General features: G+C 38.0%; 1 protein-coding gene across 1 annotated transcript in view; it reads right to left on the bottom strand.

Annotated features, from left to right (window-relative positions):
• Positions 1-6790: 6790 nt before the first annotated feature.
• The window catches only part of BMPR2 (bone morphogenetic protein receptor, type II (serine/threonine kinase)), a 50229-nt gene continuing 39944 nt past the window's right edge, over positions 6791-17075 (bottom strand). The window contains exons 8-12 of the mRNA XM_010182218.1: positions 16397-16544; positions 15312-15448; positions 11504-11676; positions 9141-10411; positions 6791-7491 (exon numbers count right to left, since the gene is read on the bottom strand). Of these exons, the coding sequence (XP_010180520.1) occupies positions 7241-7491; positions 9141-10411; positions 11504-11676; positions 15312-15448; positions 16397-16544 (1980 nt within the window). The 3' untranslated portion in view covers positions 6791-7240. The remainder of the gene's footprint in view (positions 7492-9140; positions 10412-11503; positions 11677-15311; positions 15449-16396; positions 16545-17075) is intronic.

Raw genomic sequence — 17075 nt, 5'->3', positions numbered from 1 at the left:
CCATGAAAAACCCACAAAAGACCATGCGTTTTGTCATTAATATGATCTTTAATAAATGGAATAATGCACCATTTTACAGCAAGCCTTTTCTTTTAGACCTAAAGAATAGCCTTTTAAATGTTCTTATCCAATGTCTCTGTATCAATACAATCTCTTTATTTAGGTTTATATATAACAAAGCAATTCTTACAAGTATTCATAGAAAACTCTGTAGTGGCTTTAACAATGTCAGCTTTCATAGTGGCATCCACAGATGATTAAAAACAAAAATTAGCTTTTTATTTCATACTCACACTGTTCAATGAAACACAACTTATACAGCATAGCAAGGGTATTGGGCAGCTTATACAAAAAAATAACTGAAAGCAATTATTTATAAATTCATAGATGATATTTTCTCAGTCGTTTGAGAGAAAAACCAAAAATACCCGTTAACAAAAGGGTTCCGATGAGACTCCATATTCTAGGGTTTCTCCCCCTCTTCCCCAGAAAAGCTCGCTCAGAAAGTAATGCTCTTTACAGTCTTTTGTACGGAAAACGGCAGTTTCACATCTCCTTTATTTCAGCTTCTACAGAAGACCAAACCCTAGAAATCTGTCTTTGCCATGTTCATTTTCCTCTTATACTGCAAATGGGGGTAATAATCAACAGCGATTGTAAAATATGATTCGAGCTTATATAAAATGTGAATAGAGCACACCTTCCTCTAGAGACAAAAAGCAGACAGGAAACATTACATACAAACCTTTTAAATACATTTCAACATTGTGAGAGAGAGAGAGAAGAGTCACAAATTAGGAAATTCAAAAGTGACAAATGAAAGTCAGCTGTAACTTGGACTTGCCTGTTTCTTTGTTCTTGGGAGTTTTTAAAAACTATAGAAACATTAACTACTTTTTTTCCTTTTGAATAAACAAGATTGAAGTGTGATACTTCATGATACAGTTCTGAAGCACAAAAAAGTGAATCAAGTGCCCTAGAAATAAACCTCCCACATTTTTGCTGTCTTAAAAAAAAAAGAATGGGCTACAAAAATTAAATTTTGAGAGGCCTTGAAACTAGGAAGTTATAAAGGTTAAGTATTTCTGCTTTAAAATAGTTACCAGGCGAGACGCTATGCCCCTGACGGATGTACGCTGCTGTAATGGAACTGCAGAAGCCTGCAAGAACTTTTAAGAAATCCTTCCACACTGTGGCAGTTACTGTGGCTGTTGAAGCACGATGTATGCACTGAACAACTTGCAAATGTACACAACTGCTAATCAATAGGCTTTAAAAAATATCTGACAATTACATTATAAATTACCATACCTCCAACTAGTTCCTGCTTATTATGCCCACAGGTATATTAAACCACAGTGAAATAAATAGAAATGGCCACAAGAAGTACTTCATATTAGTAACACACAGCAGCTACCCAATCAGACCTGCATGAAGCCCAGATCAACATTAGAGGGCTTTGGTGTAAATGAAGATTTATCTTGAAACTTTCCACTCGTGCTCCCAGTGCTGCAGCTCCACTTCTTGACAACCACCACGGCTGCACTGGTACTGATCTCGCCTGACAGCCTGGACCCAGGCATCAGCCAATATCCTTCAAGTCGGCAGCAGCCATGTGGTCTCATGATCCACCTTGGCTTTCCCAGGACTTGGCCTCCCAAGAAATTTTTAAAACCACTGCCAGCAGAACCCATCCCTCCTTTGCTCATAATCAATGGCAGGCTCCTCTTGGATTTCAATGGCATTTGGCCCAAGTGCTAGCCCATCAGATGATCAGATATTGATTTCCTCAGATACTCTTGTGCCAAACGTAACTCCCGTTTTGATTTGCAGGAGTGCCTAAAGCTGTTACCTGCAGAAGTGGAAGTTCTGCTACCAATTTTTAGTCAGTACAGAAGAAACCTCAAAATGAGAGATCGGGTTTGTCACTATTTCACATCAAAACTGAAGCTACTTGGGGGAGGGATGTATTTCTACAGCTAGTTTTATATGAGAGTACAGAAGCCTAAAATGTAATTGGATTTAATGGACTAAAATACTATGTTTAAATGGCAACCATACACATAACTATAGCTACTACATTAAAAAGCCTTGTAAAAATTATAATGCATTATCTCTGAGAGAGGCACGTGAAATTACGCAGCTTCAGACACAATTTTTCATGTGCATTCCCAGCTTTCTCTCTCTCATAAATCCATTCCACCTCAACAGTCGGTGAGACGTCTGTCATGGGAGATCTTGCACAACTGAACTACATGTCACAGTCTGATCCCAATTTTACTGTGATGCACTGAAGACAACTTAAAAATGGCATATGAGACAGAACATTACACTTGCTACCAGAGCTACCATCTGATGCTGTAACTCACAGAATTTAATCCTCGAATTTATGCACAACATACATATGCACCTAAATACATACAGAGTTTACATTAAAATACATATATTTGGCTTCACTGCAATATGTATAGCTTTTTCACTGAAGGCTTGAAGTTCAACAAAAAATAATAAGCACATTAAAAAAAGGAAGTTAGTATATCTACCTGTTAAAATGGATAGTGGGAGACCAGACAGAAAAATAAAAATAATCCAATTTATGCAAAATATTAAGTTGTCCAGTCTTAGAATCCAACGTTCACAGACTAATCAATCCTATTTCAATTTTCTTTTTTAAGCTGCTCCAGATTTTCCAATCAGACATCAGGTCATGTATATGCTACTGTGCTCGGCAATTATTATTTTTCAGACTTAAAAACAGCCTGTTTCAGCAATGGAAACTGCCATAATTTTTACATAAGTAAAAATTACAGCATAATCAATTTCTCCTGTATTGACTAAATATATGAATTTTAAACCTCTCTCTAATTAGGCTGGAACTTTCCATAATAACATTTCAAAGGCAGAATGGCTATGATCTTTTGAATATTTTTCATGAAAGAAAATTATAATCTGACCATAGATTTAGTAACGTTATATTAGTGGACTAATTTTTTTACCATTGAAAAAATAAGTATTGAGCAAAAATGCACTGAACACTGAAACTATGGCATATACAATGTATACGTTTATTTTTTTTAAATAAAAATTCATTATTACTAAATTTGGCCTGATAATTTATTCCATACAAATACAAAACTTCCTTATTCTCCTTTCTAAGGCAGGTAAGATTAAAGATTTCTTTTAGAGAAAGTCAACAAATGGGAAGATACAGACTTTCTAAACCTATTTATAAGGTTGGTTTTGTTGTTGTTGTTGTCTGTTTGTTTCCTGAACCATGCCAGCATCCATCCTGCATTGGTAAAAAACAGTCCCCAGCACACTGAAAAAAAAAATGAAACTGTCTTGCCTTTGAAAATTAGGGGATTTTCTATATGGAAACAAGGCAAAAGTGAACAGCGCTGAGAAAGCAAAACACGAACAGAAGTGTTCTTTGTTTCTGAGAATATTCTAGATTTTCTTCTATGGAAAGAAATATCAATTGGTTTTCTTTTAAATTAGGAATTTATTTACCTTTAGCTGTGCAATATAAGTGCATCTTGGTGTTTCAAGACAGGCATTTTTAATACTAATTGTTTAGCACATGAAGCTGTAGAGCAGTATAAGCTAATTCAGGGGAAGTGTTGCAGAAAATGTGATTTGTAAATATCGATTTTAGAAGAAAAGAAATCTGACTATGAGGCAAGTCTGTTCAAATGGTTAGAATGTTGGTGAGCATGTCTATTATAGGAAACAGAAAAAGAGACAATATATCAACCTAAGCAATTCTTCTGGCTTCTACTAGCACATCATTTCCTAAAACCAGTAAGATTTTGGATTTTGGCTTATATATACAAACATCACAAATGTTTGCTCTAACATCTTACTTGAATTATACATTATAAATTACCATAGTAAATATTCTACTGTTGCCTATTTGACAGTGGCACAATTCATAGGTATTTACACTATCATTCTATTTTCATTTTGCTATATTTATCTTGTCTGCAATATACATGAGAAATTGATAGAAAATTATCAACTTTCATCATTACCTTTTTTCTCAAAAAAAACCAAACCCAAAACACAAAGAAATAAACCACATTTGTCCCCCTGATTAAAGTACTTTTATGAACTATCCCTTTGTCTGATCTGTAGAGTTCTCTCTCTTACATGCATTTTGTTTGGTTAAGGATGATTCCCTATGGTATGGAATACAATTCAATATCATTTAATTTACAGAGAAAATATTCTGTGGAGATTGGATTATGTGCTGTGAACAAAAAAAGGGCATTACTAAATTAAGCATTAAAACCAAACTGCTAATCTGATCTCATCTAGCTGTGCAGAATTACAGTATTTTGGTACCTACTTCAGAGTTTGTTTTGAGTGACCTTTAAAAAGAAATAGTTTTTCTCTACTTAATCTATAGGGTATTTTATGATAAAGTACATGTTTCTATAATGTTAAAAATTATATTTATCCATGGTAGATTATAAAGCCAGTACTTTCTACTAATTATAATTCATCCCAAAGGCCTTTCAGCAAGTGATAGAAATAGATAAAGGAAAAGAAACCAATATGTTTGCTCTAAGAATGGCTAAGAAAAACTGCAGAAGAACATTTTCATCTGGTATTAAAATGATTTTGATTGCATTGAGCATAAAAAGTTGGATTTCTTACACAGGACTGGCCTGAAAAGAAAGGCTAGCAGACTGGTGCAAATCTGTCTTAGCAGAAAGAAGCAGTAGTCAGAGCAAATAACTTTTCTCTCCCCAGAGTGTTTCAAGTTAGATAAGAGTGTCCTAAATATGCTTTTCAGCCCACATTCTGAAATGCTGATGGATGATACATGCAAGGCAAAGAAAACGCCATTGGGAAAGGAGCGAAGAAGCTTCAAAATGCATGATACAGCAATCGTCACAAAACACCACACCGTACACTTCAAATGGAGACCCGAAGAAGGCCAAAAGAGAAGAAAACCACAGCCAGCAATTATGAACAGAATGCCAGAAATTCTGATTCAGGTCTTGAAACCCAGCTGAGCAACTGGCAGGTTTTCAACATCTGTGATGCGAGATTGCAAGAGATGGGAAGCTGGAGAGTGAATTAAACCAGTAAAACAAGAGGAAGGCTGTATTTTTGAAGAGGGGAGAAATAACTGTGTATTTATACAGGCAGATAACAGAATTACACCTGAGAGATGAAAGATATTATTTGAACTGGTGCTTAAAGAACATAGGGAGCCCAAAACATGTCTCATGGCTTGTATTTCTACAACTACACTTAATCGAAGTCTGGATTTATAGAGTTCTCTTGGAGATATCTAGGAGAATCTATGAAACATTAAGAAGCATTACAAGAGAAAAACCGTAGCAATCAAGCATGAACAAGAGAGTTTGGGAAAGAGCAAGAATCAGATGTAGCAAGGCTTATATTATGCTAGTTGTATCATCAGATATAGAAGAACAGGGTTGGCAAAGTTCACCTTGGGGGGGGGGAATAATATAACGGCAAGGAAACAAATGAGCTTGAAAGCACAGAGCATCTGTTTGAGTCAGCTGAAAGGAGACAGGCTGGGGGAAGCAATCGTTTGCTGCCAGTATCCTGCCACAGGAGTCTGGCAGGATGACTGAATGGATTTTCTTTCTTTGAACATCACCAGTTTTCAGATAAAGTGATAAAACTTTACTCAGTACCAAAGACTGACATGTGTTCTATCTTTTTTATCTAAATAGTTTTTACTGAAGTGTTTTCAATCAGAAAGAATATTTCTCAGGTGGAAGGAGGTTCTGACCAATAAGGAAATTCATTTTCTTTCAGTAGACAGTAAAAACAATCTAAAAAAGAGGTAATGTTTACTTGAGATGGTGAAAAAACTGTTTATCTCAACAGATACTACATTCATGTTCACTGACACCTAAAATCGATGTGCATACAAACTGAAAGAAGGGTCTAAGCAGAGGGAAAAAAACCCCAGCCCTCCCCCCCCAAACACTCATAACCATGAGTTTTAAAAGCATGCAATAAATTATAACAAGATGAATGAGGGGCTCTAAAAACTCTGAAGTGAGGATGAGTTTCAACTCAACTCAGCAACAACAGTCAATTAGGATGCACCTACCTGTGTAAGTCATCAGGCTGATTTTACCCCAGAATAAGGTAAGGTAAGGTAAAGGAGGTAAATCAGGAAAGATTGACTCGTCACAAAACTGGTTTGTGCCAAGTAAGATTCATGATTTTTCTTCTGTGTAAACAAAATACGTTCACAACCTATCTTCACTAGCACTTTCGACAGTTAAGATTTCTGAATAAAATGTATTTTTCAATGTACATTAGTGTTCTAGATAAGGTTTTACATAAATACAGGGGGTGAAACTGCACACAAAATAAAATGGAATAAACGGCTGACATTGTTTCCTTACATTTGTTCAATGTTTTGTTATTCAGCACTTCACAGGCTGGCACCTACTGCTATAAAGGAAACACATTTTGATTTGGAAGGATCAAAGGAAAGGTACTAAGCTCAGATTTTTTTTTTTGTTCCTTTTTGAAAGCCCTTTCAAGTTGGGGAAAATTCATGCACTGTCTCCTCAGAGCACAATGTGTTATAGGCAGCTGCTTTAAGCTGGCTACGGTGTGCAAAGTTCACTGTCATGACCGGATGACTGCTCAACTGTCAGGGAAAAATTAACAAATACAAAAAGAGAAACATGTGGCAGTTTTAGAAACACACTTTTCAGTAAAGCATACTGTGAACTATAGACTATTGCACATTTCAACATGACACAAGAAAAATAAGGGGTTTTTTGTAACACAGAAATATACAAACTAGCTTGTGCACAGAAATCAAAACATGGTTACAAGACACCACTGCAGTCAAACCTGTCTTATAGTCTGCTTATGATCTTAGTGACCTTAAGAAACTGGTCCACACTGATTATCAGCAATACTTTTTTTTGTTACTTTTTTTAAAAAAATATTTTGAGACCACATTTTGATACACATATATATATTCCGTGGTCAAAACAGACAGACTTAACTTTAGCGATACTAAATAAAAGTGCAAAAACGTTCAAAAAATAAAACAAAATAAAAAAATATGGAAGCATAAGCTAAAAATTTTCTGCATAGCTGAAATCTATTTAAAGCGAGTCCTTGAAAGGGGTGCTGACAGGAGGAGAAAGCAGTTTTTTAAAATGTCTTCTGCATGTTTGTTTCAAATAATGCAAAAAAAAGGTCATTTGTTGGCTTTTAAAGTATTTCACAGGCAGTTCACTCCTGCGTCCTTAGATACCATTGTGGTGGCAGTGCCTCCTTCCGCAAGGTAAACGGCAGTGCTGGATTTGGAGTGGACTGCCCGGTCACTGCCATTGTTGTTGACCTCGCAGTGCAGTGGCTCAGTGGAGATGACCCACGTTGAAGGACGCCACCTCTTAAGTGAGTACGGAGTTTTCACACGTTTCTTGATCTTTTCTCCTGAGCCCGATTTGCCATCTTGTGAGCAATCACCTACTGAAGAAGAAACAAAACAAAACAAAAAACAGAACACAAAATAGCATTACAAGGAAGATAAGATTAGATTTGAGAGTCCAGGGTTGTTACTTCTGCAAAACAGAACAAAAGAACAAAATCTTATCACACAAAAGCAACTGTGTGGCAGAGGCATGACAGGTATAGCAACTACAGTAGCTGCCACTAAAACAAGGGGTCAGATTCTGCTCTCTGTCAGAAATTACTTCAGTGAAGTAATATGTGCTTCCTTGAATGCAGAATCGGCATTTGACATTTGAGGAGCTTTTGCAATCATTACTATCTGTAATGGGAGGTACAAAAACATGTCGCTACTACAGGATGATAAAGGCTCAACTGTTAATAGCATAATTAAATCATAGGTTCTCTAATCCCACTTCACCTGGCAAAGCCTTTCACCTGAAGACAAAATGGTCCATTCCCTGTTAGGATCCTAAGTCAGGATTTGGGATACTGGGTTGCAAAACTGGCAAAACCAACTTTGATCATAATAAAATCTCAGCAGTAGAAATCTGATTGTGAGAAAAACTGTCACTTTATATAACTATCAAGCCCTTTTAAGTTAACCTTCGATTTAAGAAAGTTACAGTGATAATCTTTTTTCTTCACCTCAGTAAGATTTCAACTCAAGTCAACATGTTGAGACAAAAATTAAGGTTTCCTACTTAAAAGGAAGGTTTAAACATTCCACTGCTGAATATTCAACAACATTTCTTGAAAGATCAGTTCTAGTTTGTTTCTAAACCTTTTCTTTCCAAACAAGCCTGGCACCCCAGGTTATTTCATGATTATCACAGTGTCTGCCTAAACATAGTCAGAGGTTTGCAAGCACCTTTCAAAGACTACAGTGTATTCTGGAAGCAAATTCTCTTAAAAATGCACATTAGGAGAACTTTCCAACAGGGCTAAAGTCAAACTCAGAGGATGTACCTAATTTGACCGTAACTACATTATTAAATTCTTACTGTAAAAAGGAGAGCCCCATTGTAACCTCTTAGATCATTGGCTGTAAAACTTAAGGCATTTTTCTGAATGAGTCTATTAAAATTGATTCCTTCTCTAACTACTTTGATTAATTTTTAATATGTACATGGTAAACCGATGAAGGTCTGCTATAACTGTTGGAGCTCAGATAGAAAAGTAGAGAATACCTGACCTTCCGTCTAGGCTGGGCTATTACAGTAAAATCAGCTGCTTTAAAAGTAATGAAGCATATAAATAGTTCTATTACAATAAATTATTTTAATCAATGCATATTAGAGCCAGCTACTCTTAAGAAAATGAGGAAATATAAAGAAAAGAAGGTATAATGTGACCCTGAAGAAAGAAATAGGAATAACGTAAGTTAGAAATTGCTCCCTTCCTAGAGTCAGAGTAGACAGGTTATAAAGGGAGAGATTTATTCCATGTATGTGGAAGGAAGATAGACCTAACGTGCTGGAGTTGGTGGAGACGTGACTTTACCAAGAAGATTGAAATTGTGCCGATAGAAATTAAATTTATATGGGATTTGTAAGTATGCTTTGAGGAGAGACAGGACAGACAGAACTATTTTCTATTCAAGCAGATAGATGTAGTTATTAAGTAAAAAAAAGTGTGAGGGAAACTGTTCAAGTCCTGCAGGCACTTACACTGCATACTACTGCTATCCAAACTATTTGTGGCCGATAGATCCAGTGAATTAGGCCTCTGTGCTCTTCTAGTCTGGGTCTGCCCAGGATTCCTCACGACGTTCTGGACACTGCCTGTAGCTGTATCTTGCACTGGACACGGATTACTGTTGTTGTTATTGGCATTTGTTCGGCCACTATCCTGTCGCTCTCTCCTGTCTACTAGGCGGTCCAGAACACCTTCATCATGGCCAACCTGCTGCTCCCGCCTCAACAAGGGTTCATGCTCATCGGGGCTTGAATTAATATTCAGCCGACTGTCCTCTCCACTGAACTGGTTCTGAAGCATTTCCTGGGCCCTCTGCGCTACTGAACTGGATGTCTGGCCAGATGGCACTGTGCCATTGGCATATTGGGTTGTGCCAGCATGAGAGTTTATGCTGTGGCTTCTGCCAGCCACTCCATTCATGGTAACTGTCACAACATGAGGCTCTGCAGCATTGATAGTGTTCATCTTGGCAACACCTGTTTCCACTTGCTTCAAGTTTGATTTGTGCTTGCCACCAAATTTTAACCGTGGCTCCTTTGTTGAATTTTTGGTGTTTAGGGGTAGGCTAGTAGGCCTCTTCGGAAGGTTCTGTTGCTTGGGTAGAGGATAGACCTGAGCAGATGGGACATCCGGAATCAAACACGCTTGACCATTGCCAGCTTGTGTGAAGTCCTGTTGTCCTGTCACCTCTACTGCAAGTTTTATCAGCGGATAAAGCAAGCTGGAACTAGTGCTGCTGAGTGGATCTGGCCCACTAAACTGCTTAAGTGAATGTTCCATCAGATTCTCATCAGAGCTTTCTTTCAGGTTCTTATCCACTTCTTTTGGATCCAATTTATTTGTCTCTAAGTCCTCCTCTGTTAGCTGCAGGCAAACAGGGGTGGGCCCACTTGGCTGCATGACATTTGTGGGATGTAAGTTTGTTTCATCTGAATAAGGCATTTCAGATATGGTGGTCATGCCAGTGCTAGGAGTGAGGCCAGTTGTATTGGTGGTGGTAGTATTGGTGGACAAACTGGTGACACTTGTCTCAGGACTAGGGATGCGAGCCTGTGCTTGTTGTCGCTCATAGTTAATGGAGTTTCTGTTCTTTTCCCCTGAAGTCAATGGTGTGGTGGACATTGAATGTTCAGAAGAAATGTTCTTCACTATGCTGTCAGTGTGGTGGATTGAATCTTCAATGTAGGAAGAGTAATCTGGATATGGCCTTATCTTTGATACACGCCTATGATGCGACAGATTCCTTTAAGAAAAAACAAGTGATATTAAGATCGTATACGTAAAAATCATCTCATATAATACAGCTGCTCATTTAAGAGTGCTGAATGTCTGTTTCTTTTCATGCATAAACTAAGGACAGACACAGAACAAACTGAGATCCTTCAGTAACTTCCTCAAAAAATCCTGAGTAACAGAAAATCAGTTTTACTAGGACAGCAGTTTTGTCATGGATGTTATTTATACAACTAAGTCAGATAACAGTAATTTTCTTCTATTTGTCCAATATGCTGTTTGTCTAGTTCACTGCTAAGGTACTGCTCTCTAGTTGCAGAGAAGCGATGCTGAAGGAGGGCAACAAGAACTCAACACACAAGATGGAGAAACTGATGCTAGGAAAAAGTCACAAGGTCCTAAACCATGAAAAATCTATTATTTTAACAATTTGGGTATTCTATGATTTACATACATATTTTTTTCATTACAATAAACACTGCTACATACAGCAACATTATTCTTCTCTCAAATCTAGATCTTTAGTGTATACAATTAAGCACTAATATCAGTTCTGCAAATTCACACTCCCTCTGGATCAGATATAAGCAGAGAATGTGCAGTGTGTCTCACTGAAGTCAGAATAATAATGACTTAAACAACGGCCCTGTGGCTCTTTAACTGAAAAGGTACAGGTGTGAGACTTGGTGATTTCCTGAACTCATATTGCATGCAAATTCACCATTTTTAGATGAACATTTTAAATAGAAGTTTTATGCATCATTTAGGAGAGTCCTAAAGACAATTGATCATCACTTCCTATCTTTGCAAGCCTGTCTGGACAGTCTTCCTAGGTTCAGTTTAAAAGGCCCCTCTGTGAGAAGTACAGTTGTTTACATAAAAGGTGCCTGAATTTTAGGGACACACAGGAGATCTTAAGAATACAAGCAATCAGGATCATGTCATACAATATCCATATGCAGACTAGCTCATGTAACATACACCCACTTCACAGGTGCAGAAATGTTAAGCTAACAGCATGCTCTGGCTTCCTTCCTGGAGTGAGCTGAGCATTGCATTGGGCATTTGCAGCTTATTACAACCAAATGTTTTCTCCTCGTACCGCTCGTTTTGCATGGCAGTTGACATAGGGTTGACCGTTGGACTAACTGATTTATTTCTCTCCCAAATCATCATAAGTTCTGCCATCCTCTCCTCAGCACACTGTGCTGTCAGTCGAGCTTCAGCATCTTGATCCCAACAGTCTTCAATTGTTTCTTTAAGTGACCTCACAGCCTGCCAGGAGACAAACAAACGAAACCACTTTATCTTGAATTATTTTCCCTTTATATTATGCTTCTAATTTACTGTTTTCTGACAGCATTCTGTGTGCATGAAAATAGTCACAAGCTGGTAAGAAAGAGAAACGGAAGATATGCAATTTCATTCAAGGTTAGTTTACCCTAAAAACAACAATATGCAGAACTAACATTATCATACCTCACACACACATCAACGAGGAAGACAGTTACTTAGAAAAAGCTAATTGTCCACACCACCACATTCAGCTAGCCCTCTCTGACGGATGCATGCTCAGCTCACTCTCCCTGCCTTATCGAAGCTATGTACTAATTGATGATATTCTGCAAGTGCTGTCACTGCTATCTTCACAATTCAGCTACTGGTCCCTGCACCTTGCTTCCCTGCACTGCATGCAAATAACACAGCCTTCCTCACTTCATCATGCTTTTCTTCCTCTGTCACTGCTGTAACATCCAAATGCCTCAAATATCAGTGAATTTGTCTGTGCTATGGGAAGAGATTATTGCCACCCTTGTTTTATAGATGGAGACAGAAACAGACACGCTTTCCTGGGATCACACTGTGGAGTGAATAGTACAGTCAGAATTAGAGCTCAAGACCTCCAAAACATGCTGCCATATGGTCAGAGACCTAGAGAGGAGATGACTGAAATTACGAGCACTGAACCCTTCTGCTTCCACTGCATCTGGAGAACAAAAATCAGGCAGATATTTATTGGCCCTGCTGCCAGTCTATGGCCCATGGATACGTCATGGTTTGCCAGAACATCTCACATCTACAGCCCAGCTTTAACCTCTCCCACACCGATGACTGCGCACAGTCCTAGCTGGACACTACGGCATGCAGTGGGCCTTGCTGTGCCAGAACTGCTTTGTTCACTTCTGTCAGTGAAAGCCAGGATGAGCTCTGTGTGCGAGCCAAGAACTCCTCGCCCACAGAGCGGGCTCCTGGCATCACTTGCATCTGCCATATCACTGCTGCTTAGTGATGCAGCTCTGGCTGCACAGGTGGGGATGAGCACCCACACAAGCAAATCTTTTATTTCCTTTCCCACAGTAGATCGAAGAAGGACTAAGCAACTGCACTCCTCTTCCCTGAGGGACATGAGGCTCAAAGCACCCTCAGGGACAACAACAGGCTAGTGTATGGGATCCGCTTTCTCTCCCAAAATAGAAGCATGCATTCGGCTGTTGGGACTTGATTTAGTCACAATTTAGACATCTCTCTAATTCAGCAGATACTCTAATCTCCTGTCTTGCTCCTTCGTAAGACTCTACAGGTTTCACCAACACTAAGTTTAACCAGTGTTTAATTTGGCTCTCTTCTAGAAGATACTTTCCTTTTGATGTTTTAAGGATCATGAAAGAAGCACAGTGATGACTGTATAGTTAACAAAATTGAAGTTCTAGAGCTTCACATTTACCACAATACTGTGTTTTATATTAGTTTCAGGTTCAGAGAGATCTATACTGAAGTGCACTACTTAGAAGTTCTAGCACTCATAAAAAAGACAGAAGGGACAAGAAATCTGCATTATTCTATTATTCTATTAACATCCTTCAGTCCTGACCTTTGAAGTCAAGCTTAGACCCTGCTTTGGCTTTGGCAAATGAGACAAGAATTCTGCTAACATCCCAACTCCGTTTATAGCCCTTGAATTATTTTATGCACATCATCTGCTCGGATTGTTGATTTATATTGTGAAAAACAATACTGCTAATCAAGGTCTGTATCATGACACACATGTTCAAGAGGCAGATTTAGACTGTATAGGTAGTAATAAATTTAGGACTCCACATCTTTTGAGTGCCTTAATTAAGTGACAAACAAAAATGCAATGTTTTATTTTTTAGGTATTTCTCAATTGAAAAGGGCAAATACATTTCTCTAATAGATTAATTTGCATGGAAGTGTTATAACCCAACATGTCAGCATAGCTTCAAATAACAGATGAAAGTCTTTTATCCCATTCTTTAGATACAGGAGATTAGGACCTGGGTCGAGGGTGAGGTTATCTGGAGCTCAGTTCTCTAGAACTCTATCACCCCTAGAGTGCTCATTCAGATGTTATCCTAGACTGGCACAGGGTGTAGCTTGTTTAATAATCATGAGAGAACTACAGATTATTTATTGTTTTCTCTTAAAGCAATGGTGTAGATCCATCCTTAGAGCTGGACTTATCATCATCATCATCATTATTTAGTGACACCACAAAGGATGTGTTAGGCAGTTTAAATATGAGGATCATTACTAGCTCGGTGTCTAATAATGCTGGAGTCTATCAGCTTGTTAGAGCATAATTAACATTTAAAACGGTAGTCTGCAAAACAAAACAAACCTTCTTGAACCGTTTTAGTTATAACTGTCTTCAAAAACAGCTGTCAAGCTTGGTTCTTCCAACATTGCATTTGCCAACAGGGCAATAGTTAAAACAGTTGCTGCTTGATTTCCTATATAATTCGGGCGTGGATTCCAACCCCACCCACCCAAGACTGTCCAAAACTGCATAATGAAAGAACAGCTTCTCTATGAAGCTCTCAACTCAGTTACAACATGTTTTACACCAGTGTTAATACTGGAGGCTGTGCTCCTCTCTGAAAATGGTTTCATACATATTTACAAGTACCAGCATAGATGGGGCCTTAGGCTCCCCATTATCTGCACAGTAGCTACACACTTATCAACTAGCAAAGTCTCTGAAGATTGAAGGGCATAATTTCAGTAAGGAAATAACTACAAGTATCTTTTTAAATAGAAGTCAAATTTCATACTCGCAATCAAGATATTTTGGCTTAAACAAATTACCATGTATCAGATAGAACCCAGTAACTGCACTTCAGTTTGCTTGTAATAAAAGACAAACACCTCTCCCCCCAAGCTAAGGGGATTCACATCACCTCATCTTTGCTGCAGATGAAAGCAAGTACACAGACTCTTACCAGAGTTCAGCTGACTTGCCCTAACTTCTTGGCCTGCAGCAGCAAGGAAGGCTCTAAGCCATAGCTATACTAATTCAAATCAACAAACATTACTATGTTTATCATCTTGAAAATAAAAACTGTAGATCAAATGAAGCCATATAAAATTTCTAACGTAGTTATAATGAAATGATTGCTGGAAGGTGTAGCCTCTGCAAATTCTGAGGGCTATACAGCTTCAGAAAAGGTTTATTACAAAGTTTATAGATTTTCATTTTGGAAGAGTATATTTACATTTTTGCTAACTATTTTAAGGTGTTATTAGTTTATAAAAGATGCCAAAAGGCAGAAAATGCCTTTATGTTTCTCATCCAGCATACAGGGAACGTGTGGGCACTTCATGCATAATACTACAGATACTGTAACAATTAATATAACGTTATCTTCTGTGTACCGTACTTCAGCATGTGATAATAATCACGATATTTTTCCTTAAGAAATCAAGCTTTCATGTCAATGGCTTTTTAAAAACTAAATTCAGTATTTAAGAAGTCCACACAGAAGCAGCTCCCCATCCTCAAACACTAACAAAATTTTTTTTAAAAGAACGTATCAAAAAATTTATTTTAAGAAGTGAATACAGCCTATAGCCAGTTAAGTGATTGTTTCTTTGAAAATATTCTGTCTCACCAGGCTGTTCTCCTTCCATGCTTCTGGGAATTTTGGTCTTTGCTTCTCTCTAGAAACCAAGACTTGCATATCTTCAAAAGTGGGATGGTTTCCGACTTCTGTCTGGAAAGCCATCTGGTACTCTGGCACAGATTCCCCTGTTAGCAAAAGAAAGGAAAACAAAAATCACAGATTAAAAGGCAGAGCACGGGCTTTCAGGTGATGAAAGGTAGTATCAAAGTTGCTGTCTATTGAAATGTTCTCAATTTTCTCCCAAAGTCTAATTTCAGAAGAAAAACTGAATTAAGAAACAAATGAAGTGCTGTACAGCAGCCTCTCAAAGGATAGCATCTTCAGGCATTGCTGGTTGAGTGGCACATTCAGAATGTCTTAAAAGTCTGAGGATGACACCTAATTTCTGTGAAGTGTCACTGACTGAATACATTCATGTACTTCATTTGGGAGGAAGCCCAGCAAGATTACAAGTCTCTGCATATCGAAGTGCAGCTGTTAGACTACAGAGAGAATGCTGCATGTCAGACTGACTCTATATGCTGTATCTTGGGAAGAAGATGGTGGTTGTGACACCATCTCACGTATTAAATTTTAAAAGTCTACTTCCTCTTGTTTTATGGTACAGGTATGGATGATTTCACTGAATTTTCAATGTCACTAGCATAGATAAAATACAACTGACTACAGGCTACACTAAATCACAGCACTTTCTCATCCATTCCTTCATGAGGAAAGTCTGAATGACACTTCAGGCACTTTTATCAGTTCTTAGAACCGAAAGTACTGCCTTAGTCATCAGCCCAGCTCTCAATGTTTCTAAACTCTGGACAATAAATAATAATAACGCTCGAATGGCACTTACCATGAGGTCTGCAAACTGCTTAAAAGGTAATTTAAAGTCTTTCAGTATGAACCACGCTTCACACTCAAATACACTGTATTGACAACAACCATCTTGAACGCTAGATGGCACTGACTTAATGGCAAAAACAACTGAGAAAATAATTTCCCTTCTTCACTTTAAAAGGCTATGGCTAGGGAATAGCTTTGGTTGCACTTTCTGCTTGTTTTTTTCTAGTTCTTTAGGTTACCTGGGAAGAGGTCTGTACATCTCATAAATATCTCCCAGTAGATAAGGCCTAGCGCATACATATCTACTTGTTTCAAAGCAGATTCACAGTCCCTCAAGTTCACTGCTCCTTCAAGCACTTCTGGGGCCATATAACGGATTGTTCCGACCTGGAAAAACATAAAACCAAAGCTTCAAATCAGGAAGCGATTTCCAAACTCAATTTATTATGGAGATTAGTTTTTTTAATACCTTATTTTGATATTGTCTACATTTAAGGAAATACAGTTCTAATCAATATCCTCACCTTCTAGATTCTTACCAGGTGCCTAGTCATAATAAAACCCTTCCCCTACTCTGTCACTTTTTGTACGTACCAAAACAAAATAATTTTGTCCCTTACTCAGTGTTCTCATATGCAATGCGACACAGCAAAAATGTTTCTGTGTCCTGAAATGACTCTGTTAAACACCAAGGTGTGTATCATAATAGGAGAAGGATGCTGCTGAACAAGGAACTGGTTCTCTTTATTCTTGGACTGTCAGGAAGGCTGTCTCCTACATCTTCCATGGTCCAAGGTTATTAACAGCCTTGGAAGGTACATCTATTAATTTCCACTAAGAAATACGTTATGTTAGGGCAATCGCTCATCAGGACTATTCCATATCCCTGTATTTTAAACAGTGGTTTCCCCGTTTCTT

The sequence above is a fragment of the Mesitornis unicolor genome, unplaced genomic scaffold (genome assembly GCF_000695765.1).
Source record: "Mesitornis unicolor isolate BGI_N332 unplaced genomic scaffold, ASM69576v1 scaffold1474, whole genome shotgun sequence".
NCBI lineage: Eukaryota > Metazoa > Chordata > Aves > Mesitornithiformes > Mesitornithidae > Mesitornis > Mesitornis unicolor.
Note: the sequence above shows the minus strand (reverse complement) of the source record. Positions and strands in the feature narration are given on the sequence as shown.